Below are 24,318 nucleotides of genomic sequence, written 5' to 3'. Positions count from 1 at the left end.
AAAAGTTGTCCATGGTACCATTCCAAAGAAAAAATTTCCATAAGGCTATGCTAAACACCCTTCATTCCTGAAATCACTACAACACTACAACCCCCCACCCAAAGGCCCTAATAGCAGCTCACCAGTGGCCAGTCAGTTCCCAGTGGCCTGTTTTCAATCTGCCCATTCAACCTCTCCACCCTCTGACCACACCTATTTCTAAAAACTGTGTCCTCTGCTGGACATTGAACACCGCTCTCTCTGGGTTGCCCTCCACGGCAGGGATGACTTTTCCTCATTATTGATTCTCCTCTCCTGTCTTTGGCAATTCGATCTGGTCCCCACCCCAAGAGAATTCTGGCAAGGAACATGGCCACTGTGAGAGAGGCTGCATCTCCGGGATGACTGCGCAGTGAGAAGCCACGAGCCTGTTCAGGTCAATGGGTTGTAAGTTGAAGTGATCTGCACAACTTCTGGATTACGTCATCTAGATAGGAGCTGCTGGTCCTCTCCTTTCCCCTGCCCCTCCCTATACGCGAGGATGTGGATACGGATGTGGATATGATGCCAAGCCGGCATCAACCATGTGAGTGAAGGTAACTCCCTCGGGATGAGCAGGGCGGAGAAGTGGGACGCAGGGTGAAGCCAGTGCCCTGTAAAATCTGCATTCAACACACAACTGTGGAAACACATTCTTTGGGGAAGCTAAGGAAAGGTCTCCCTGGCTTGGCTTACTTCTCAAACTCCTGCTTTTGGAATCCGGAGGTCTCTTACAAATCCCCAGCTTATCTGAGCCTTCGGGGAGCTGAATCCTCAGGGTTTTCAACACACACAAGGATCCCTCCCGCGCCAACATCAGGCAGGGTGGACTCCTCAGTGCAGAAAATTCGCAAGAAGACTCCAGCCTGAGGTCGTTCGGCGGCTCGGTGGGACCTGGCCCCGCCCCAGCTCGGCCCCGCGCGTTTTGGGGGCGCCCGGCCGGGGCAGTGCGGGAGCGCGCGGCCGACGCCCCCCGGGCTGCAGGGACCCGCCATTGTCCGGGGGCAGCGGCGGCCCCGAATCCGATTTACGGGACGAGAAGGCATGCAAAGCGGTGGGTTTAGACCTTTATGGATCCATTTTCTCTCTGCCCGGGGAACGACGGAGAGGGAGATTTATGACCTTAAGACAAAAGCGCTGGTGCTAACGGGCCGTGGGAGGAGCGGGAGGAGCGGGAGGGCGGGGACGGGGAAGCGCTCACCCAGTCTCCCGAAGGGCAGCCGGTTCCTCTCGCCCAGCATCAGGTTGAACCTGGGGTTGTCGCGCCTCAGCCTCTTCCAGTGGCCGGTGGCGAGCAGCAGCCGCGAGACCTCGGCGTAGACGCTGCTGTTCTCGTCGCGCACCACGAAGGTGTACATGGCGAAGGGCCGTGCGCCCGGGCCGCCCGGGCCGCCGCCGCAGGGACCAGCCGGCCGAGGTGGCGGCTCAGCGCGGAACACGCCCGGGCGCCCGCCGCCGCGCCGGCTCCCGGAGCCACTAGGGTCCCGGTGGCGCCGCGCCCGGGCGCCCGCGCGTCATGCCGGAGGCCGCGCCCCCTCCCGCTCCATCAACTCCTGGCGCGGCCCCGCCTCCGCCCCGTGATGCCGCGCGGCCGCCCCCGCCCGGGCCGGGGTGGGTGGGGCGGGTGTTCGCTGCGGCTCCGCAGAGCGTGCTGGGCCCTGGTGGGGGCTCCCCGGAGGCTGGCGGGGGCGAGCGCGGCTTTGGCGCAGCGCTGGGAATGTGCGACCGAGAGAGACCGGGGACTGCGCGCGTGCCACTGAGTCCCGGGTCCCAGCCAGGGGGCGGTGCCAGCGGAGGATTTCCCCTCCCACCCCCACTGTTCCAAAGGGACGATTTATGGATAAAAATGAAATGTTCCAAGGCACAATCCCATGTCTGCGGAAGGGAAATTGAAAAGGCAATTCTAAAATTTATGCAGCAATGCAAAGGTCGAAGTATAACAAAAGCAATCTTGAAGAAGAAAGTTGGAAGACTTTACACTACCAGATATCAAGACCTATAAAAGTTACAGTATTTAAGTACAAAGCTACAGTGATTAAGAAAGTATGGTTTGGGCACAGGAGAGACAAGAAGACCAAAGGAAAGGTATCTATCTATCGATTGATAGTTATAGTCACTTGGTTCATAACAAAGGTGACATTGCAGATCAGTGGGGAAAAGGATGGACTTTTCAATAAATGAAGCTGGGTCAGTGGATATACATTTGGAAAACAAAATTAATCTTGACCTTTGTCACACACAAAATCAGTTGCAGATTCATTGTGAGCTGATGCATCTAAATATGAAAGTAAAGCAATAAAGCTTTTAACAGAAAAACACGAGAGAAAATCTTTATGATCTTACACTAGGTAAGGATCTTAAAGAGGACACAAAAATCTCTAGGAATAAAGGAAAAAACTAGTGAATTAGCACCCTTAAAAATAAAAGTTTTCTTTATCAAAAGACACCATCCAGAGAATGAAAAGGAAAGCCACAGAACAGGATATGATGTCTGGTGTGTGTGTGTGTGTGTATACATACATATCTGACAGAGGACCCATATTTAGGATACATGAGGAATTACAAATTAATAATTTAAAAAACTGGCAAGCCAATTAACAAGGGAACTGAGCTAGGTATTTTAAGGGACAATCCAATAGGTGAACTCTCAGCACAAGAGAAGATTTGGAGAAGAGTCATAGGAAGACACTAAGTAAGGAATATGTTAGGCTAAAAAGCAAGGCCACATTTAATAGTTGCAGGGCAAGAGTACAAATGGAAACCATATGTCTAAATGTCTACCATATGTCTAAATATTTTAAAGTTCTAAACCATGCCCATAAGCTGCTACATAAAATGTCTATCTTTCCGCCTTACAAATATATAATGATAAGGATGACCTGGGAGGCCAAGAGTTTTAGAATTCTCAGATTCATAGAAGTTCAGTGCCAGAAGTTGGAAATCCTGGGAGAGATGGCCCTGGCCTCCGCTCATGGCCTGCCCCTGTTTCCTCCCTTCCTTGACTGCATCTCCTCACCCAGCACCTCCCACAAACAGCTGCCATTTGGTCAGTGCCCAGCCCTAGGGATGTGCATACCAGCAATGTGATCAACGCTTGGGAGAACAGACCTGGGAAGAAAGCAGTGCAGGCTCAGGACAAGAGCTGGGCTATTTGGACCATGAATTCTGGTTCTCAGGTACCTAGCATAGTCTAGAAAGGGGGGGAGGGGCCATATCCCCTTGCCCTCACAAACGTCTCATTCATAGGGAGGGACATGGCTAGAGTAGGGTCAGACTGGGAGCCTCTAAAGCAAGGACCTTTCTTACATGGGCTTAAGGGTCATACACCTAAGAAACAAGCTTCAGAATCCTCCGCTACCCTTTCCCCTCTCTCTGCTCTTTGTGTCCTATACTTGGACACCAAAACAAGTCAAAATTCTTTTTCTCTCATCATCTCTAACATTACCACAATCACTTTGTGCTTTGGGTTTCACACCTGTCTTCTAGCTGCCCTTCTTGCTTTAGCCCCTTTACCTCTCCAGTCTTCTCTGAACATCATTACCAAATTAATCTTTCTAACACGCAGCGTTCCTCACATCTACCCATACATCAAAGACTGCAATGGCTCACTGAAGCCAGCATCCTCAATTTCAAAGTCATAGCATTTTATTAAGTCTTCCCATTGTAACTTTCTTGCCACATTTACCACACTACTTCAACGAAAGCCTTTGAAGTGCCCTGATCATCATCAAGGTCAAATGAAAGTGTGTTAGATGGAGTTTTAATGTTGAGTGTGTATTAACCCTTCCAAAACTGATGAACCATGTACCAGATGGATCATAAAGTCCCTATTAATCAAAACCTTTAATTAGCTAGCATTTTCTATCTCACAATTGTGCTGAATAAAATAAGACTCACTATTTCTTTAGACCAAGGTCTTGGTTGCTCTTTAGCACTTTGGAGGTAGGACTGCCTTCTCCTTCAACAGAGCCTTTCGACACCCCTCCCTGAAGAATGCCACTCATACTCTTCTACCCCAGAAAACCTGCATTAAACAAGTCCTTGTTCCAGACAGTGTTCAAGGCATGGAGGACACAGGACGAGGTCCCTGTCCTCACAGAGCTCTGTTCCTGGGGAAGCTTACATTTTTCTGGATGCTACCTAGAGGAATTTAACTAGAGGAGCAAATATCCCTCCAGTTTCTGCTGCTGGAATTCTGGGTTGGAGTGACAGTTGTGAGAACAGGAATGCCTTCTAGAGACACTCACATCTCAACATGTAGGATGAAGCTGCTTAAGTCCATATGGCACCTGAGTCATTTTCTCCTCTATTTCCTGTTCTTCCTAGATGCAGTAACTCCCACACAGAGATGAAGGAAAATAGAAAAATAACTCAGTGAGCTGCACTCAAAGGCCATTGTGAAACCTAGAGTTACAAGGCGGCAGTGACTGTGAGGTGCTGCCCATGCCTCCTACCCAGAGACCTCCAGTGGAGCCCATGCTCTCTTTTTGCCTGGGCCACGTTGCTACAGCATGATGCATGCTAAGAGTTTACACATAGGGTAACAGGACTGTGAATGACCAACTTAATTAGATACTGGTGGCATCTTTTCTTTTTTTTTTTTAATTTTATTTATTTATATGAGAGAGCGAGAGAGAGTGCCCATGCACATGGGTGGAGGGGAGGGGCAGAGGGAGAGGGAGAAGCAGACTCCCCGCTGAGGAGGGAGCCCTGAGATCATGACCCGAGCTGAAGGCAGATGCTTAACTGACTGAGCCACCCAGGTGCCCTGGTGACAGCTTTTCAAATGAATAAAAATATTAATAAATTTAAGATAATTTTCCCCATCCTATAAATAACTAGTGGTGCTAAGGAGACAGGAATACACAAGGCATTTGAGAGGGGAGAATCATCAGGGAAAATTTCTTAGAAGAAATCAGTTTTGAAACCAATCTAGAATGGGAGGAAACTGAGTCCTATCCTTATTGACCAAACGAAAGGCCAAAGCCTACATCTTCCTCTACCCAATTTATCCCTAAAGCTCATCTGACTTTGGCTATCACTAAGGATACATCAACAATTTAACATCAAGGTTTTACATAACTCCTGAGGCTGCCACTGGTGAAATTCTCTTCCCCTCAGATATTCCTGGGAGGGTGCATCTCATGCCAAGCCTCACCAAACCTCCTCTGTGGTTCACCAGCCTGCAGGGTGAATCCTACCCTTCTCTGGGCTATGTTGCCTGGTGTTCTCCCAAAGCTGGAAAGGCCATATAAGTGTCCCTGATGTCTCTACCAAAAGGGAAAGACTGCCTCTTCATAGAGTTCCCAATCCTAGAATAGAGCAAAGGAGTGATTCTTCTATTGTCTTTGATTCTACTGAAATTCTCGTTTCAGCTCCAAGCCTCCACTCCAAAACCCAGCCCCCTGCTCCTCCAGGCAGATCACCTCTCAGCCTGTCTGGAATACTGGTTGCAGCCCAGCTGAAAGAGCCTGCTCCATCTTGGGTGGATTCCTAAGAATTGAATTGCTGTGTCCTATGGTAAATTTATGTCTAATTTTTTAAGACACTACCAAACTGTTTTTCAAAGTGGATCTAGCGTTTTACATTCCTACCAGCAACGCACAAGGGTCTTAATTTATCTGCATCCTTGATAACACTTGGTATTGTCTTTTAAATTTTTATTTATTTATTTTTTAAAAATTTTATCTATCCATTTATTTATCTAGAGAGCGCATGAACAGGGGGAGGGGCAGGGGGGAGGGAGAGAGAAAATCTCAGGTAGGCTCCCTGCTGAGTGGGAAGCCTGACTTGGGGCTCAGCCGCATGACCCTGAGATCATGACCTCAGCTGAAACCAAGAGTGGGTCACTGAACCAACTGAGCCACCCAGATGCCCCAAGAATTCTTTTTATACTTTGGATAGAAGCCTCTTATCAGATATATGATTGGTAAATATTTCTCCCAGTTTGTTGTTTATCTTTTCATTTTTAATGATGTCTTCTGTAGTGCAAAAGTTTTAAATTTCAATGAATTCTAATTTACTGATTTTTTTCCTTTTATGGATTTTAAAGCTATAAATTTCCCACTAACTATGACCTTAGCTGTATCCAATATATTTTGATCTGTTGTGCTTTCATGTTCATTTAATTTGAAAAATTTTCCTAGTTTCTTTGTGATTTCTTCTTTGATCTATAGGCTATTTATTAACGTGTTGTTCAATTTTTAAATATTCAAGGATTTCCCAAATTTCTTTCTGTTGTTGTTGTTTTTTCTTTTAGATTTTATTTATTTATTTATTTGACAGAGAGAGGGAGAGAGCACAAGCAGGGGGAGCGGCAGGCAGAGGGAGAGGGAGAAACAGGCTCCCCGATGAACAGGGAGCCCGATGCGGGACTCGATCCCAGGATCCCAGGATCATGACCCAAGACGAAGGCAGACACTTAACTGACTGAGCAAGCCAGGTACCCCTCTGTTGTTGATTTCTAATTTAAGTCTATGGTGGTCAGAGAATATACTTTGCATAATTCTAATCCTTCTTATTTATTGAGACTTTTATAGCCTAGCATGTGGTCTAGCTTGGAAATGTTCCACGCGTGATTGAAAAGAATGTGTCTTCTCCAGTCATTGTGTAGAGTGCTCTGTATAAGCTAATTAGGGTGCCTTGGTTGATAGTACTGTTCAAGTTTTGCTAGTTTTCTGACTAGTTGTTCTATTAATTATTTAAAATTGGATTTTGTATTTTTTTAAGTAAACTCTACCCCTCATGTGGGGCTTGAACTCATGACCCCAAGATTAAGAGTTACATAATCTATTGACTGAGCCATCCAGGCACCCCTAAAATTGGGTTTTGAAATTTGCAACTATAAATGTATATTTCTCCTTTTAATTCTGTCGGTTTTAGTTTCATGTATTTTGGAGCTGTATTGTAAGGTGCATTTACACTTAGAGTTGTTATATTTTATGACATATGGACCCTTTTTATCATTATGAAACGTCCCTTTTGTCTCTAACAATATTTGTTGTCTTAAAGACTATTTTATAATAACAGAGTTATGTGTATCCATTTTTTTTTTTAAGGCTGCTAACAAATGGGGTGGCTTAAAACAACAGAAATTGCTTCTCTCACAGTTCTGAAGCCGGAAGCCTGAAATTAAGGTGTCATCAGGCCATGCTTTCTCTCAAGGCTCTAGGAAAGAATCCTTCCCTGTCTCGTCCTAGCATCTGGTAGTCATCAGCAGTCCCTGGTGCTCTTGGCTTAGATCCCTCCAATTTCTGCCTCCAACATCACATGGCAGTCTGTCTGTTTCTCTGTCCAAATTTCTCTCCTCTTATAAGGACATCAGTCATTGAATTAGGGCCTACTCTAATCTAGTATGACCTTATCTTAACTTGATTACATTTTTCAAAAACCGTATTTTTATTTTTATTTATTTTTTTTTTTAAGATTTTATTTCTTTATTTGACAGAGAGACACAGCGAGAGAGGGAACACAAGCAGTGGGAGTGTTCGTGTTTTTGAATCAAGTTTGTGTCTCTGGTAGATAGAATTGGGTCTTTGCCTTTTTTTTTTTTTTAAGATTTATTTATTTATTTCAGAGAGAGAGAGAGAGAGCATGAGTGTGAGGGGCAGAGGGAGAGGGAGAGAGAATCTCCAGCAGACTCCGCACTGAGTGCCGAGCCCGAGGTAGGGCTGGATCTCCCAACCCTGAGATCATGACCTGAGGCCAAATCAAGAGTCGGTCACTTAACTGACTGAGCCACCCAGGTGCCCCTGGGTGTTGCTTTTTTATGCTGTCTGTCAATCTCTATGTTTTGATTAGGGTGTTTAGAGAATTCAGGTTTAACATAATTATTGATATTAGTTATACATTTGTCATTTTGCTATTTGTTTTCTATCTTCTCCTTCTTGATTGCCTTCTTTTATGTTAAATAAATGTTTTCAGTATGCTATTTTATTTATTTATTTATTTTTAAGTAGGCTCCACACCCAACGTGGGGCTTGAACTCATGGCCTGGAAATCACGTCACATGCTCTACTGACTGAGCCAGTCAGGTGCCCCTCGTGTGCAATTTTAATTAGTTGTTGATTACCTTTAGTATTTTTGAAAAATATTTTATTTTGGGGGGCGCCTGGGTAGCTCAGTCAGTTAAGTGTCCGACTCTTGGTTTTGGCTCAGGTAGTGATCTCAGGGTTGTGAGATCAAGCCCTGAGTCAGGCTCTGCGTTCAGCACCCCCTCCAGCTCATGTGCACATGCTTGTGCTCTCTCTTTCTCTCTCAAATAAATAAATAAAATATTAATCTCTTCACCCAATGTGGGGTTTAAACCTACAGCCCCAAGATCAAGAGTTACATGCTCCACCAACTGAGCCAGCGAGGTGCCCCTTTTAGTATTTTTTTAAAGTTATTTTCCTGGGGTTGTTTTTGGGATTATAATGTGCATCTTAATTTTTTTAAAAAAAATTTGCTGCAGCTTAATACTATTTTAATTCTGGTAAAATAATGAAAATTTGCTTTAATGTAGTTCTATTCTCTCTCCCCTCCTTCATGCTTTTATTCTTATAAATCCAACAATACAGTGTTATAATTGTTATTTTACATAATCTTATATTTTTAAATCTGTTAAGAGAAAAGAGAAAATGGGGCGCCTGGGTGGCTCAGTCGTTAAGCATCTGCCTTCGGCTTAGGTCATGATCCCGGGGTTCTGGGATCAAGCCCCGCATCAGGCTCCCTGCTCAGTGGGAAGCCTGCTTCTCCCTCTCCCACTCCCCCTGCTTGTGTTCCCTCTCTCGCTGTGTCTCTCTCTGTCAAATAAATAAATAAAATCTTAAAAAAAAAAGAGAGAGAAAATGTGTGTATGGTTTTGATAATTACTTATATAAGTAACTTTATAGGAATTCTTCATCACTTTCTGTTGATTTGAATTACCATCCGGTACCATTGCCCTATCGGCTGCAGGGCAATAGACATAGACTCTCCTGCCTCCAGGAAATCCCTTTCACTGACAATGATCCTGGGTGTCATCATCCACTGCTCCAAACTGAGTGAGCCCCTTTCAATGTCAATAGAAAAGCTACTGGTTCTTCTGGACCTCCCTCCCTGGCAGGACGCCATGTTGATGGTGTAGATGGAGTCAGCCCCAGACTAGAATGCCGTAGAGCTCCACCACGTCCAGCAAGTGCTCACGCATAAACACTCCTCAGATTGTTGTATGCCTTTGGTCAATTTCCGAAGTGCTGAAATGGTTGTTTTAGGGCAATTTCGTCCATCTTTGTAGTTGCTTCTGGGGAAGAGTATTTGACAGTCTCCTTACTCAGCCAAAAGTCCTGCCTCATTCACTGTCCCTCCCAATGCTGTTGTAATTAATTCCTTGAACCAAATTCCCTCCATATTATTTATTTATTTTCCCTCTATTTTAAATACCTAGAGTGGTTTCTGTTTTCCTGACCAGACACAACTCAAACACTGTAATCTTTAGGAACTTACTGAAAGTCCAGTCATTTGAATAGGAAATCATTCTCAGAGATTTGGTACCATTCATATGCTCCCGTCTTCAGTTTCTTCACTCATAAAGTGAACTTAATAACACTTACCTAATTAAATTGTTCTGTGGAATAAGTGAGCTGATGTGTAGAAATCATCTGGGACACAACACAAATTAGTACAAATTAAAGTTTATTTTTCCTCCAGTTTAAGCCCCAATTCCTTTTATTGTTCCAAGAAATAGCCAGAATATTCCCTCAACAAATTCTTGTGAAAATCCACACAAGGGAACTAGAAAGAAGCCAAGTTAATTAAACTGTTCGGTGATTCATCATCTGCCTTTTATTAGCTCTAGTGCCAAATTTCCTTTTCGTTCCCCACAACAAAACTGTCCAAAGACTCGTAGTTGAGTTTTATTTTTATGACTGGATTGATTAAAACAGGTTAGCTTTTTTCTCATACTTGAATCTCGTTCTTATTCTTGTGAATAAGCAGGACTTTTAATACTGCAGAAACAGCAGACCTTCCATAGCTCCATGCATAAATTATGATGTTTGCTTGTTAGCAATCCTGTCTGTGACGTCAGTAGCCGAGTCAGCTAACAGTTGCTGAGCAATGCCACAGTCTTGAACTGTAGTGTAGATGTAAATAGATTCCGGTTGCTGAATTAAAAAAAAACAAAAACAAAAACAAAAAAAAACCCAAACTGGGTTTCTTACATTTAGAGTGAATTCAGGGGTCTGCTCTTTTGCTTAGAGAGTGGAAAGTATCTTCTCATCAAGGTAAGCAAAAATGTCCATGTTTTCTCCCCTTGTTGGCTCCCTGTGTGTGGCTACACTCTTGTAATTACCGATCAAACATTTCAGTATTGGAATTTTGTCCATTTGCCCACACAATGCTTGAAATTTCTATGTATTATCCTCAAGTTGTCATTCATCCTTGTATACTGTCAGGGGAAGGAAGTTTATTAACCCCCAAGTAATAGTACTCCTAGGATCTTTGAGAATTTTGATTTGAGATGCCCATTCAACCCAAGAAAGAAATTTCTCTTGCCACATGGCTTTCATCCCTTGTTCTGAGAAGCTCCATAGAGTAAAAGTCAGGCAAAATTTCTTTTATTATATGTACTTCTACAAATAATGAAGACCTCAGTCATGTCTTCATAACTAGATTAACCATTGCTTAAACTGGCCTTTGTGTCATACAGTTTGCATGAGTGAGTCCGTTTTCCATCCTATTTGCCTTCCTCTGAACCTGTCTCACGTGTCCTTCTTTTACTTTTTTTACATGTTGCTGCTAAGCCACAATTTATTCTATACTTGTAGGGTCCTGAAAATTACCCCCATTTGGCTCTTTAATACTTTGTAGATTTCTTTCCCATTGTAGAGGTAAAATTGGATGAACATCAAGTCAGAGAACTATTTATACCTGTCAGTCAGCAGGGGCTCAGACCATGTCACACTTCTATTCACAGACTGGAAGAGATGGAATCTTTCCTCTTGGAAGACATTAGCTCCATAATACAGAACACGGCCATTGAGAGAATCATCTCCCCAATGACTGTTCAGCTTTGCCATCTGATCATTTCGATGGAGAGGAAAGACATGGAAAATGAAGTATTTGCCTCTTTGGAGGAGATGGCAGAGGAATTGGCTCAAGCTAGTGAAGACTTTGTGCAAGTTGCCAAAAGGTAATAATTTCAGAGAACTCCAGCCCTTTTCCCTGACAAGACTGCAGAAGAAGAAGAGTGTTAACTAGAGCCTTGTTATAGTCTCCTTAAATGCTTTGGAAAGAAGTCAGGTGGGAAAATAAATTGGTATAACATAGAGCGAACCTACTTCATATGTTGCTACTTATTAGCTGGAGTGTACTTTCTTTTTATTTTTAAAGATTTATTTGTTTGAGAGAGTGAAAGAGGGGAGGGGCAGAGGGAGAGGGAAAGAGAGAATCTCAGCTTGGAGCCCGATGTGGGACTCGATCCCAGGACCCTGAGATCATGACCTGAGCCGAAACCAAGAGTCAGTCACTTAACCAACTGAGCCACCCAGGCGCTCTGGGGCCTACTTTGAGTAAACAAACATTTCAGGATTAGTTCGGCTTCCCACTAAGAAGCAACTGTAAGTCCCATCAAAGGGTTTCTAGATTCCTTCTTCTCTCACAGATTATTTGTATCGTAGAGATAAGAATTTTCAGAGTTGTCTAAACATGATTTTCATTATCTGTCATTTATTATCTGCATTGGACCTGATTATTAGTAAACCTGAATGCAAATTATTTCCATATTAAATTTAGTTCCAGGGTCCATATAAAAAGGCCCAGTTGTAACAACAAAACTGAACTCTATAAATGAAACAGAGTTGAATACTGCAACAAAAGTTTGACATTTTCACTGCCCCAAACTTAACATAAGCACAGCAGCTAGACTGCCTGTGTTTGAATGCCAGCTCCAACCACTTGCTGGTTGTCTGGCCATGGCTAACTTCAGAAATCTCTAGATGCCTCATCTGTGAATGTAGAGGTAATAACCAAACCTCCCTCATAGGACTGTCACCAGTGTATGAGAATAATCTGCGCGAGTCACCGAGCACAGTGCCTAGCATATGGTAGCTAATGAACGATTGCTTCAGATAGATCTTTAACACAAAAAGAGGTATCATAAATGTCCCTCTCTCTCTTTTTTTTGAAAGATTTTCTTTATTTATTTGAGAGAGAGAGAGTGGATAAGAGAGGGAAGGAAAGGGAGAGAATCCCAAGCAGACTCCCCAGCACAGGGCTGGACGCTTAACCAACTAAGCCACTCAGGTGCTCCAATATTCCTCTCTTTCATCCAACGAGTATTTATTGACCACGTAGTAAGGTGTCAGGTACTATCCTTAGTGCTGAAATACAGCAGTGAATAAGATGTTCACAGTTCCTGCCTTCAGGGGCAGTGGAGCAAACAGAAAAGAAAAAAATATAAACATACAACTGCATCAACAAGGGAAAAACAAATACGTAAATAGAAAAGTGGGAAAAGTATTTCACTGAAGAAGAAATTAAAATGAATTTTAAAAAATGAAAAATATATTCAATCTTAGACTCAGTCATTCTATTTATTTATTTATTTATTTGAGAGAGAGAGAGAGAGAGAGAGAGAGAGAGAGAGAGAATCTTAAGCAGGCTCCATGCCCAGCACAGAACCCAACACAGGGCTCAATCCCATGACCATGAGATCATGACCTGAGCTGAAACCAAGAGTCAGATACTTAACCAACTGAGCCACCCACGCCCCCCTAAACTCAGTCATTCTTTTACCAATTTGGCAAAGAACAAAATGCAAATTACAAGGGTAAGGTACTATTTTTCTGGCCGCTCATAATTAAAAATTGTGACAAAGTAGAAACAAGCTAAATGCCCTAGTCCGGTAAAGCATGATATAACTTTATGGTGAAACCTGAAACACAAAATGGATGCTAAAAATGTTGATGAACATTTGTTAATTAGGGGAAATTTGTAGCATTGTTTTACGTGGAGAAGCAGGCTACCAAACAAAAATTTTAAGCTAATATAGAGCTAGAATTAGACTATAGATTCCTCCTTCTCTCACAGATTATTTTGTATCGTAGAGATAAGAATTTTCAGAGTTGTCTAAACATGATTTTCATTATCTGTCATTTATTATCTGCATTGGACCTGATTATTAGCAAACCGGAATGCAAATTATTTCCATATTAAATTTAGTTCCAGGGTCCATATAAAAAGGCCCAGTTGTAACAACAAAACTGAACTCTATAAATGAAACAGAGTTGAATACTACAACAAAAGTTTGGTTTCTGCACTCTTGGTTTTGGCCTGCACTCTTGGTTTCAGCTCAGGTCATGATCTCATGGTCATGGGATTGAGCCCTGTGTTGAGTTCTGTGATGGGCATGGAGCCTGCTTAAGATTCTCTCTCTCAAATAAATAAATAAATAAATATTTTTCTTTTTTTTTTTTTTTTTTTTTTTTTTTTAAGATTTTATTTATTTGCGAGAGAGAGAATGAGAGACAGAGAGCATGAGAGGGAGGAGGGTCAGAGGGAGAAGCAGACTCCCTGCTGAGCAGGGAGCCCGATGTGGGACTCGATCCCGGGACTCCAGGATCATGACCTGAGCCGAAGGCAGTCGCTTAACCAACTGAGCCACCCAGGCGCCCAATAAATAAATAAATAAATAAATAAATAAATAAAAATAAGCTAATATAGAGCTAGAAACTGACAGGGCACGCAGCAACTGTCATAACAACTGTTCGGGGCAAGGGTCACCAGTGGATGCTAAAATGGGTGGGCAAAGGTTTAACAGGGGCAAGATATTTATATTGTCTCAAGGTATCTTCTGGCAAAGTTTTCATTAACTACCAAGGGAAAAGTAGTAGTTTTAAGGAAGAGAAGCCTGGCAGATGTCACCTTACCCAAGTATTCAAAATTAGCATTATTATTATTGGGAGAAAAACACAATGTACCTGCTGATGTGATGCACTGAGGACACAGCACCACTGCAGTGGAATTCCTTCCCAAAATGTATAATGAGAATCTATTAATAAAACTGACAAGCCCAAGCTGAGGGACTTTCTACTAATAACTGGCTTGTACTCTTCATAAAATGTCAAGAGTCAAGACAGAAAATCTCAGGAACTGTTCCAGAGTAAAAGAGACTGAGGGGACCTGTATTGGTTTCCTGCGGGGGCTCTAACAAGGTATTACCAGCTTAGGGACCTAAAACAACACAAATGTATTGTCTCACAGTTTTGCAGGTGGGAACTTGGTGGGCTTGACTGGTTCCTTTGTTTTGGGCCTCATAAGCCAAAATTGAGGTGTCTGTGGACCGGGCTCATATGCAGAAGCTCTGGGAAGAACCCACTTCCAGACTATTCAGGACATTGGCCAAATCCAGTTCTTTGTGGTGATGGGACTGAGGAACCCATTTCCTTGCTGGCTGTCAGCCAGAAACTGGTCTTTGCCCTTCAAGGCGGCCTGCATTCCATGTGGCCCTCATGGGCAGGTCAAGTTCCTCTCATACTTCAAAGTTCTCTGACTTCTCCATCTGCCTACTTCTTTTTTAAGGGCTCATGCAAGTACACTGGACCCACCTGGATAGTTCAGGACACTCTCCCTGTTTTGAGATCAGCTGATTATTAACCGTAGTTACTTCTGCAAAGCCCCTTCACAGCAGTACCAGATTAACATTTGAGTGACTAGCCAGGGGATGGGAATTTGGGGGTGGAGGGGCATTTAGAATTGCCCACCACAGGACTTGACAATTAAATTTAATGCATGTTCTTAGATTGGGGACAACTAGCAAAATTTGAATATTGACTTTGGATTAGGTAAGAACATTGTATCAAAGTTTGATTTCCTGATTTTGATGATTGTTCTGCAGTTTTGAAAGTTAATGTCCTTGTTCTTAGGGAATACACATTGAATCATTTTGGGCTAAAGGAGCATGGTATCTGGAACCTTCTCTACATACACGCAAGCATGCACACATACACAAAGAGAAAAAGAGAGAATGACAAAACAAATGTGGCAAAATGAGAACAGTGAGTGAATCTGGTTGAAGGATATATTAGAGTTTGTCATATAATTTTTGCAACTTTTTGGAAGTTTGAAATTTATACAAAAACAAAAAATTACAAAAATATTGTTGAAAAATACCCATGCTCAAAAGTTAAGTGAATTAGAAACAAAGAGGATTCAAAACTGTACATGAGCCCTCAAAAAATTAAAAATGGAATTACCATGTGATCTAGCAATTCCACTTCTGGGTATATACCCAAAAGAATTGAAAGCAGAGACCCTAACAGATATTTGTATACCTGGGTTCATACTAGCATTACTTTCAACAGCTGGAAAAGGTGGAAGCAACCCGTGTGTCCATGAATGGATGAATGCCTAAACAAAATGTGGTGTACATATCCAGTGGAATATTATTCAGTCTTTTTTTTTAATTTTTTATTTATTTGATAGAGACACAGCGAGAGAGGGAACACAAGCAGGGGGGAGTGGGAGAGGGAGAAGCAGGCTTCCCACTGAGCAGGGAGCCCGATGCGGGGCTCGATCCCAGGACCCTGGGATCATGACCTGAGCTGAAGGCAGACGCTTAACAACTGAGCCACCCAGGCGCCCCAAATATTATTCAGTCTTAAAAAGGAAGGATATTCTGACAACCTGGATGAACCTCGAGGACATTATGCTAAGTGACATAAGCCAGTCACAAAAAGACAAATACTGTGTAATTCCACTACGATGAGGTACCTACAGTAGTCACATTCACAGAGACAGAAAGAATGATGGTTGCCAGGGGAATGCGCAGGGATAAGGGGAGATGAGGAGTTAGTGTTGAACGGGTACAGAGTATCAGTTTGGGAAGATGAAAAAAGTTCTGGAGATGGATGATGGTGATGTTTGCACAACAATGTGAGTGTACTTCATGTCACTATAATGGTACACTTAAAAATGGGTAAGCTGGTAAATTTTGTTATATTTGTTATATATTTATATACATTTTTTATATATATTTCAAACATAGACATTTGTTTTATATATTTTAACACACACACATACAAAAAATATGGAGCCGGGGACTGTATGTGATGTGACTCCAATTATGTAAAAAGAAAAAAATTCACGGAAAGAAGCTTACCAGAATATTTATAACAATGTACTTAAGTGTTCTATAGTAATTTAATACTCTTTTGTACATTCTAAATTTTTTAACGCAATGCATTTGTAACCACAAAAAAAGCACACAAAATTTTGGGAGTAGGTAAACATCTTTTTTGTCTGTTTCAGTGTGAATGCCTTTGTTGTATTGTCTGTTCCGGGCATGCAAATTATTTATAAAGAGAATTATCCATGCTCATGACCATGGGAAATGGTCCAGCTCGCCAATCAGGACATTACTGCAAATAATTCATATTCTGACTTGGGATTGGCTCCATTGGCTTTCAGGGCAGCTCCTTGAGCACTTCTCAAGATAAGCCAAATGGAGGCAATCAGCACAAAATGTGGTAAGTGTTTGGCTGGCAAGTTCCCCTGTCTCTGTCTGCTGCGTAAGCTCTCAGGAAGCCAGAAGGAACTTGCCACATCAGGGGTCTAGTGTTGGCAGCAAGCCAGGGCTTCAGGGAAGACCCCACAAGAAGAGGTCGATACAAGTATATGTTTCCTTTTGCTTAAAAATATATCCTATGATGAACATTTAGAAAATATGAGTGCGATGAGAAAGAAATAATTGCCCATAAGCCTACTGCCCAAAGATAACCACTGTGAACATCTTGGTACATATTGATTACAGGTAGTTTCCCTTTCTCTCTCTCCTTCGCACTTCCTATTCCCATCCTATTTTCTTTCCCCATCTCTCCCTTATGCTGTGTAAGTCCGTCCATCTATCATCTATCTATCTATCTATCTATCATCTATCATCTATCATCTATCATGTATGTATCTCTGTCATAGTGGTATGTCCAGTTCCAATCTAACACCACAAGGTCCTTCCTTGCCTTCCCCTTTCCTTATTTGTAGCTTCTTTCTCCAACAGTGAGAATCCTGCTCTTACTATCCACAGTATGTCCACTTACCTGTTCAACCCTGGAGTACACATAAAGAGTTGCAAACTTAACTTGTAACCATCGGAGAAACAAATTGGCTAACTAGAGAGCAGTATTTGTGTGTAGTTCTTACTCTTTTTAACCTCACTCTATCCAGGAAAAATATTCTTCTCCAAAGTTACTTAGGTTAGTTCTTTTCTTCCCTATCCTTTTCAGAGTTGTTATGTTACCCACTTGTAATCATATTAGTTTTGTACTGTTGCATTACAAATTGCCACAGTCTGAAGCAGCACATATTTATTATCTCACAGTGTCTGTGGGTCAGGAGCTGGTCCACTGCTTTGGGTCTCAGCAGACTGGGTGAGCTGTGTGATGCAGGTGGCAGCTGGGGCTGCAATATCTGGGGCTTGAGTCCCATTTCCAAACCCACTGGTTGTTGGCAGAATTGTTCCTTAGGGTTGCAGAACTGAGGCCCTGACATATGGTCCTCTCCACAATGTGGCAGTTTGGTTCTTCAAGGCTGAACCAGAGAGTGTCCTTGCTGCTTCAAATCTGTCTCTTCAAGAAGGACCCACACACCCTCTTTTGAAGGCTCACCTGATTTGGTCAGGCCCACCCAAGATAGCCCCCTTTTGATTAACTCAAGCCAACTGATTAGAGACTCTAATTACATCTGAAAAAAATCTCCTTTTCCATATAGCATAACTTGATCACAGAATAACATCCCATCCTATTCGTAGGTCCCACGCACATGTAAGGGGAGGCCATTATAAGGTGTGTGCACCACATGATGAGAATTTGGGGGCCATCTTAGAATTCTGACAACTTTTTTAATAGATTCATTTGTTCCTTTTCATATTTCATTTTGGGGTTTTCCCCCACATGCCAGTTGATTTTAACACGTGTATTTTCTCAGGGGCGCCTGGGCGACTCAGTCAGTTAAGCATCCAACTTTTGATCTCAGCTCAGGTCTTGATCTCAGAGTTCTAAGTTCAAGCCCCATGTTGGGCTCCACACTGGGCACAAAGGGTAGCATACTGTAGACATTGTTTGCACTCTGATTATTTTACTTAACACTATATTGTGGAGATCACACATATCACTTCATAGAAATTTTCTTTGCTTTTTTATATAATTGCATAACACTCCATCGTGTGTATGAGTACATCATAATTTATTTAACCGCTTTCCTATGAATGGACATTTAGGTTGTTCCCAATATTTGAAATTACAAACAATGTGGCAATGAATAACTTTGTGCATATTCGTTTTCATATTATTGGAGGTGGTACTTTCCTACTAGTGACATTGCTGGGTTAAAATATATTACATATTATATATTGAATATATTGAAATATATAATAGGTTATTAACCCTTTGTAATATATTTTGTGTTATATTATTAACCCAGTACTCACATATATTGTTAAGTGATAAAAGCAAAGTGTACAAAGCAGAGTTGTATTACCAGGTTTATAAACATTGAATATATGTTCTAAAGTTATTAGCTTTTTGTCATATACATTGAAAATATCTTCTCCCAGTTTGCCATGTCATGTGACTTAAGAAAATTTATTTTGCTATACAAATTAAAAATTTCTTATGTAAATTTATCAACCTATTTTTTTATTGCCTTTGAATTTTGAATATAGTTACACAGGTTTCCCTATACCAAGATTAAAGAGGCATTCAATTATGTTTTCTTCTAGTACTTATATGGGTTTGTTTGTTTGTTTAATTTAAATTCAATTAGCCAACACATAGTACATCATTATACTTATATGGTTTTGACTTCACATTAGATTCCCTAATCCATTCAGAGTTCAATCTTGTGTGTATCTTGAAATAACAATCCAACTATATTTTTCCAGATGGCTATTCAGTCATCCCAGTACTATTTATTATAAAGTCTATCTTTACCCAAATAATTTGAGCCACCTTTATTTTTTCATGTGAGGGGTAATTCTTTTTTTTTTTTTTTTTTTAAGATTTTATTTATTTATCAGAGAGAGAGAGACAGAGGCAGGCAGAGGGAGAAGCAGGCTTCTTGCTCAGCAAGGAGCCCGATGTGGGACTCAATCCCAGGACCCTGGGATCATGACCTGAGCCGAAGGCAGACGCTTAACCGACTGAGCCACCCAGGCGTCCCATGAGGGGTAATTCTTAAAAATTAACTACAGTAATGAATGAAAAATTTTAGTGCTTCTATGTAGTATTGTCTCCTTCTAGACAAAGTTTAATTTATTCTGGTGGAAAATTAATGTAGGGAAAGGTCTCGCTTATCCAATCAAAGCCTTGAGATGATTCAAGACTGATTTCACTCTTTGTAAGAAGATATTTCCAGCTTTTTCTTACTACCAAGGTGTAGACTTTTGGGGTCTCAGCTGAAATTCTGGGGTGTTCATCAGGTTCCCTTCACATTGACAAGACCCAAACTCTAATTTTTGTTTTCTCAGAAGTCGTGGTATAGCTGCCATTTTGTACATGGCTTTTCTGCCTCTTGGCCTGTGTTACTCAAGGATAAGTCCTGGCTGTCTTGGCTGTTCTCTGGGCTTAATAAACTTTTTTTTTTTTTTTTTTAAGATTTTATTTATTTATTTGAGAGAGAGAGAATGAGAGAGAGAGAGCACATGAGAGGGGGGAGGGTCAGAGGGAGAAGCAGACCCCCCGCTGAGCAGGGAGCCCGATGCGGGACTCGATCCAGGGACTCCAGGATCATGACCTGAGCCGAAGGCAGTCGCTCAACCAACTGAGCCACCCAGGCGCCCTTAATAAACTATTTTATCCGTCTTTTACAACTGTTCTTGGTGAGGAGTTTAGTCTGATACCCTTATAACTTGAAGCAGAAATTTGAGAATGTTTACAGTTATGACTCCAATCATGATCTGAAAGCTTGTCAATAATACAATTCAAACCAGAGAGTAAAAGCAGAAAGACAGAAACCATGCATGAAGAAACAGAATTGGAGGACAGATCCAGGAGACCCAGTTTGCAAATAATGGGGCTTCTAGAAGGAGAAAAATGAAGAGATTGAGGAGAATCAAGCAAACAAATAATAGAAGAAAATTTATCTGAGCCTGTTAATGACCCAAATCTGTACATAAAAACTGCTCCCTCTGTTCTCAGTGAGACTGTGGAGAAAAGATACACCTAAAGCATATGTTGGTAAAGTTCCTAACTCTAAGTGCTTTCAGAGACAGGAAAAACGAATTACTTACAAAAGAAAATCAATTAGACTGGTATCAAATAGACTGGCCTTGGATTTCTCACCTGTACCTCTGGAGGCCAGAAGGTGCTGGAATCGGGTCTCTGGGCAGCTGAGAGGAAAGGACCGCCACAAAGAATGGCCACTACCATTATATTCCCTACTCCCCCAGCACAGGAAGGACATAAACAGTGCAGATGTGCAAGGATGTGGTGACTATTACCGCCATGTATACCCTAATTCCAGAAACCGAGAAAATCAAGAAAAATAATGATTAACAACACTAACCCACAAACAGAAACCAGAGACCTCAAGGTAAGGGAAGATGAAGAAGCAAAGAACTTTGTATAGGACAATAGTTTCGTATCTTGGAACGCTTGATGGTCAAAATTCTTGGAAGAGAAAATGCAACGTTAAGGGAAATTCCAACTGTACCTTCAAATGAATAACTATCTCAGCCGAATCTGAAAGCAGGGATGGGAGTGAGGAGTGAGGGGAAGACAGGAAAATGTTCCCCAGCTCTCAAGGAAGAGGGAGGAGCGTGGGGAAGTCCATCAGATCATGACAGGGTGTTTACTGACCTCTGTGTGAAGCCCCTTGGACTCAAGCTTATATTGGGATGTAGCCATTTAGCCTTAACACAGCACTCCACAGCCTCATTTCACATAGACAGCCCTGATGCCTGGGAGCTTTGTTTCTCTCCCCTCCTTTTAACATTGAAAAATGAGAAATCCCAGGAGGTCAGGCCGCATGGGGGACGGTCCCAGCTCTGCAACGGAACAGCTGACAGGATGTGGCGAATCCTATTTATGGGCTGAGCGGACTGCATGTCAACCTCAGCTGATGAGCACATTCTCCACAAGGAGTTAAAAGTAAAATAAGGGAAGGAGACAGCTGTTACACATTGCTCACCCCTAATGTTTCAGCATTTTGCCATGCTGGGTTGTTTGGTTTGTGTCATTCTGCACAAGGGGAACTCAAAGGATATTTCTGATGAGGGCAGCTGGGATGTTTGGAGCAGGTCGGGATGAGGGGCTTTGAAATTGGCTGCCACTACGTAAGGGACAAAAAGCTGAGAGGAGATTCTCCGTGATTACTCCAGCTGGCAGTCCTGTGTCCTCTCAGCCTACAGTTCTGAAGGCACAGAGCTCAGCCTCATTTGCAAAGAATAATCGTAAGGGGGCAGGAGGACTTGGGACATTTCTTGTTCTGTTTTGTGTAATTAGGGATTGCTGTTGAAAGGGAAATGTTTGCATCACATGAAAACAGTTGCTGTGGACATCTGTGTTCATGGAAATTGATTTTTGTTATGCAAAACCTCTCCTCTTGATAACATGGATTGAAATGAGATTCTAGGTATTTCTTACAAAAATAGGCTTTTTGTTTTTTGTAGTAATTATACATGTTCATTGCAGAGAAAATGAGAGCAATTCAAAAAGGAATGAAACATATTTTTATTTTTAAAGATTTTTTTGTTTATTTATCAGAGAGAGAGAGCACAAGCAGGGGAAGTGGCAGGCAGAGGGAGAGGGAGAAGCAGGCTCCCCGCTGAGCAGGGAGCCTGATGCGGGACTCGATCCCAGGATCCTGGGATCATGACCTGAGCAGAAGGCAGACGCTTAACTGACTGAGCCACCCAGTCATCCCAATGAAGCATATTTTTAAATGCCAAGCTATAACCACAGTTTGATGATTATCCATCTAGATAGATAGTTCTCTATGTAGATATGTACATAATTGAAAATGAATGAGATATTGCCATACATGCTATTTTATAATTTGGTTTTATTTGCTTAACATTATGTCTTAGAGAGGCTTTTATCACCATAAATACAAACCTACTTTACCATTTTAAGGGCTTCATAGTACTCTGTAAAGTCTATGTATAATAATTTCCTTATGGGTATGTTTCTTTTTGTATCATTCCATTCATGGACATGTTGGTAATGCTGCTTGAAAATGTGTCTGTCCAGGCTGGCAGGAGACTCTGAGGAGGAGTGGCTCTGGGAGGAAATGGAGCCTACTGCTGAGTCTCTGATCCTGTCTGGGAGGAACATCATGCTGGTAGCTCGGAAGCTCCATCTTCAGCCAGAATGTCAAAGTCACCGGGAGGAGCTAGTGACTACAGCTCAGCAGATCCTGGTAGATACCACCAAGGTGAGGGTGATATCAGACCTGGTTAGCTGGTTAGTGGGACATAGCTCATTGCAAGGAAACATGGATTGGGCATGTCATTCCCACAGTGGATGCCCTTTGCAGAGAGATCCCCTGCCCAAGCTTCCAGCAAGATCACAGCACAGACTTCATTACCAATTTAATAAATGCTAAATGTGGAAGATTGCCATAGAAAGCTGGTAGACCTACTAAATTAGGGCCTATAGTCTTTAACCCATGTGTGCCCCCCTCATTCCCCACACTTGGTTTATCAACCCCTAATAAAACTGTGTCACGGAGGGGTTCCTTTTTCACCTGGCTCATGGCCAGGAGCTGTGGCGGAGAGCCTGCTGAAACCTCTGCAAGTCTTAGCCTATTTGGCAAATCTGGGTCCAGAACGAAGGCTCTGCTGGAAGGATCTCAGGGGGGCCGAATAACCTCTTGGCCTCCAAATATTCCCCATTTTCCTGACATTCCACCATATGGCACAACTCCTGTAGGTTGGGACATTGCTCCCTAATAAGATCTATATGTCCTAAATATTACAATATTATTAACGTTCATCGTTAAAGCTTTAATGGTGTGGGCTATTGTGGGGGGACGGTATTGGCAACTTAACAGATCCTCATTAAAGTGAGACTGGAAATGGGGAGATGTGAGAGGCAAAACCAGAGGGCTTTGGGCACCTGCTGATGGGAGGAGCAGAGGGGAAGAAGGGCAGGCTCTTGGAAGTGTTTGGGTCCCAGCTCGTAGCAGGGAATAGAGATAGAGCCATCCAGGATGGGCAGACTCGCGCTAGGAAAGATTCTCAGACATTTCCTGGACAGGCCATCTCTCCAGCCCCCATCATCCTCATCCAAATAGTAAGTCCCTCCTAAACACTTTTTCCTTAATTATGTGTCAGTTACCACATAGACAGCTGACTCTTCCTCTTCTAACCTGGAGATGCCCACTCCAAACCCAAGTTGGACCTCACATTAAATGTAGCTTTGTCAAATTTAGGAAGCCTCACATTTTCAGCCAAGCCAAATATTTACTTTAAAGGTCACTTCTAGATAACTTGTGGCCCTGAGATTCTATACTCTTTAGCCTTGGGATGTTGGGGGGGGCCGGGGGGGTCTATTCGTAAACCTCGGGGAGGGACGCAACTGCCGTTGTTTGCTCGCGCTCCCCGAACGCGCCGGCGTCTTCAAGCTTCTCTCCCCCTGGCTGTCCGAACAGGTGCTGCTGCTTGAAGACGCGGCGATGGCGAGGAGCATGGTGCGGGCGGCGGGGTGGTGCCTGACGTGCCTGGATGCGCTGGAGGCGGCGGAGGACGCGGCCTCGCTGCGCGGCCCCTTCGCGGACCTGGCCTCGGCGCTGCTCCGCCTGGGCGGCCTGAGTGCGCGCGGGCCCGGGGAGCGCCTGGGCCGCGCCGGCCGCCTGCTGCGAGGCTGCGTCCCCGCGCTGCTCGAGGCCGCCCGCGGCCACCTGCAGCGTCCGCGCGACCCGCAGCTGGCCGCTTCCCAGCGCCGCACTTTGGCCCAGACCAGGAAGACCCTCGGCGAGCTCCTGGCGCGGCTGGAGCCCAGCGCCGCGGCCCCAGCGGCCGGCGCCCCGACCGGCGCACTCACCCGGCGCCTGCGGCGGCTCCGCGAGCTGCTGGCGGCGCCCGCGCCCGAGCGCGTGCGGGGCGGCCCCCTGGACGCGCTGCTGGCCGCCGTCGTGTGGCACTGCATGCGCCTGGCCGCCGGCTCCGCGCCGCCCGAGAGGCTGCGCCTGGTGGCCGCCTGCGGCCGGCTGCTGGAGCTGCGCGGCGCCCGGCGCCTGGGTCGGACCCACGGGCCTCCGGGAGCGGGCCGGGCCTCCGGGAGCCTGGAGCCGGGCCGGGAGTGCGCGGCGCTGCAGGCCGCGACCGAGGCCCTCTCCCAGGGAGTG

The 24,318-nt window shown here is 43.6% G+C and overlaps 1 protein-coding gene and 1 long non-coding RNA gene across 4 annotated transcripts in view; one reads left to right on the top strand and one right to left on the bottom strand.

Annotated features, from left to right (window-relative positions):
* The window catches only part of TTL (tubulin tyrosine ligase), a 32,689-nt gene extending 31,141 nt beyond the window's left edge, over positions 1–1,548 (bottom strand). The window contains exon 1 of one of the 2 annotated variants that reach the window (XM_036103827.2): positions 1,220–1,548. In XM_036103827.2, coding sequence (XP_035959720.1) covers positions 1,220–1,376 — 157 coding nt within the window. In that variant the 5' untranslated portion in view covers positions 1,377–1,548. The remainder of the gene's footprint in view (positions 1–1,219) is intronic. The other variant, XM_036103828.2, reaches the window with a different exon arrangement.
* Positions 384–22,370, top strand: LOC118543044 (uncharacterized). 2 transcript variants are annotated; one of them, XR_013441716.1, is made up of 5 exons: positions 384–1,072; positions 5,394–5,538; positions 6,278–6,460; positions 10,955–11,170; positions 22,221–22,370. It is a non-coding gene; the product is annotated as an uncharacterized LOC118543044 (long non-coding RNA). The 2 variants fall into 2 exon arrangements; XR_013441715.1 differs by lacking the exon at positions 22,221–22,370 and having other exon boundaries at positions 10,955–11,279.
* Positions 22,371–24,318: the final 1,948 nt, after the last annotated feature.

The sequence above is a fragment of the Halichoerus grypus genome, chromosome 10 (genome assembly GCF_964656455.1).
Source record: "Halichoerus grypus chromosome 10, mHalGry1.hap1.1, whole genome shotgun sequence".
Lineage (NCBI taxonomy): Eukaryota > Metazoa > Chordata > Mammalia > Carnivora > Phocidae > Halichoerus > Halichoerus grypus.
The sequence above is the reverse complement of the archived record's forward strand: the minus strand, read 5'-3'. Positions and strand labels throughout refer to the sequence as shown.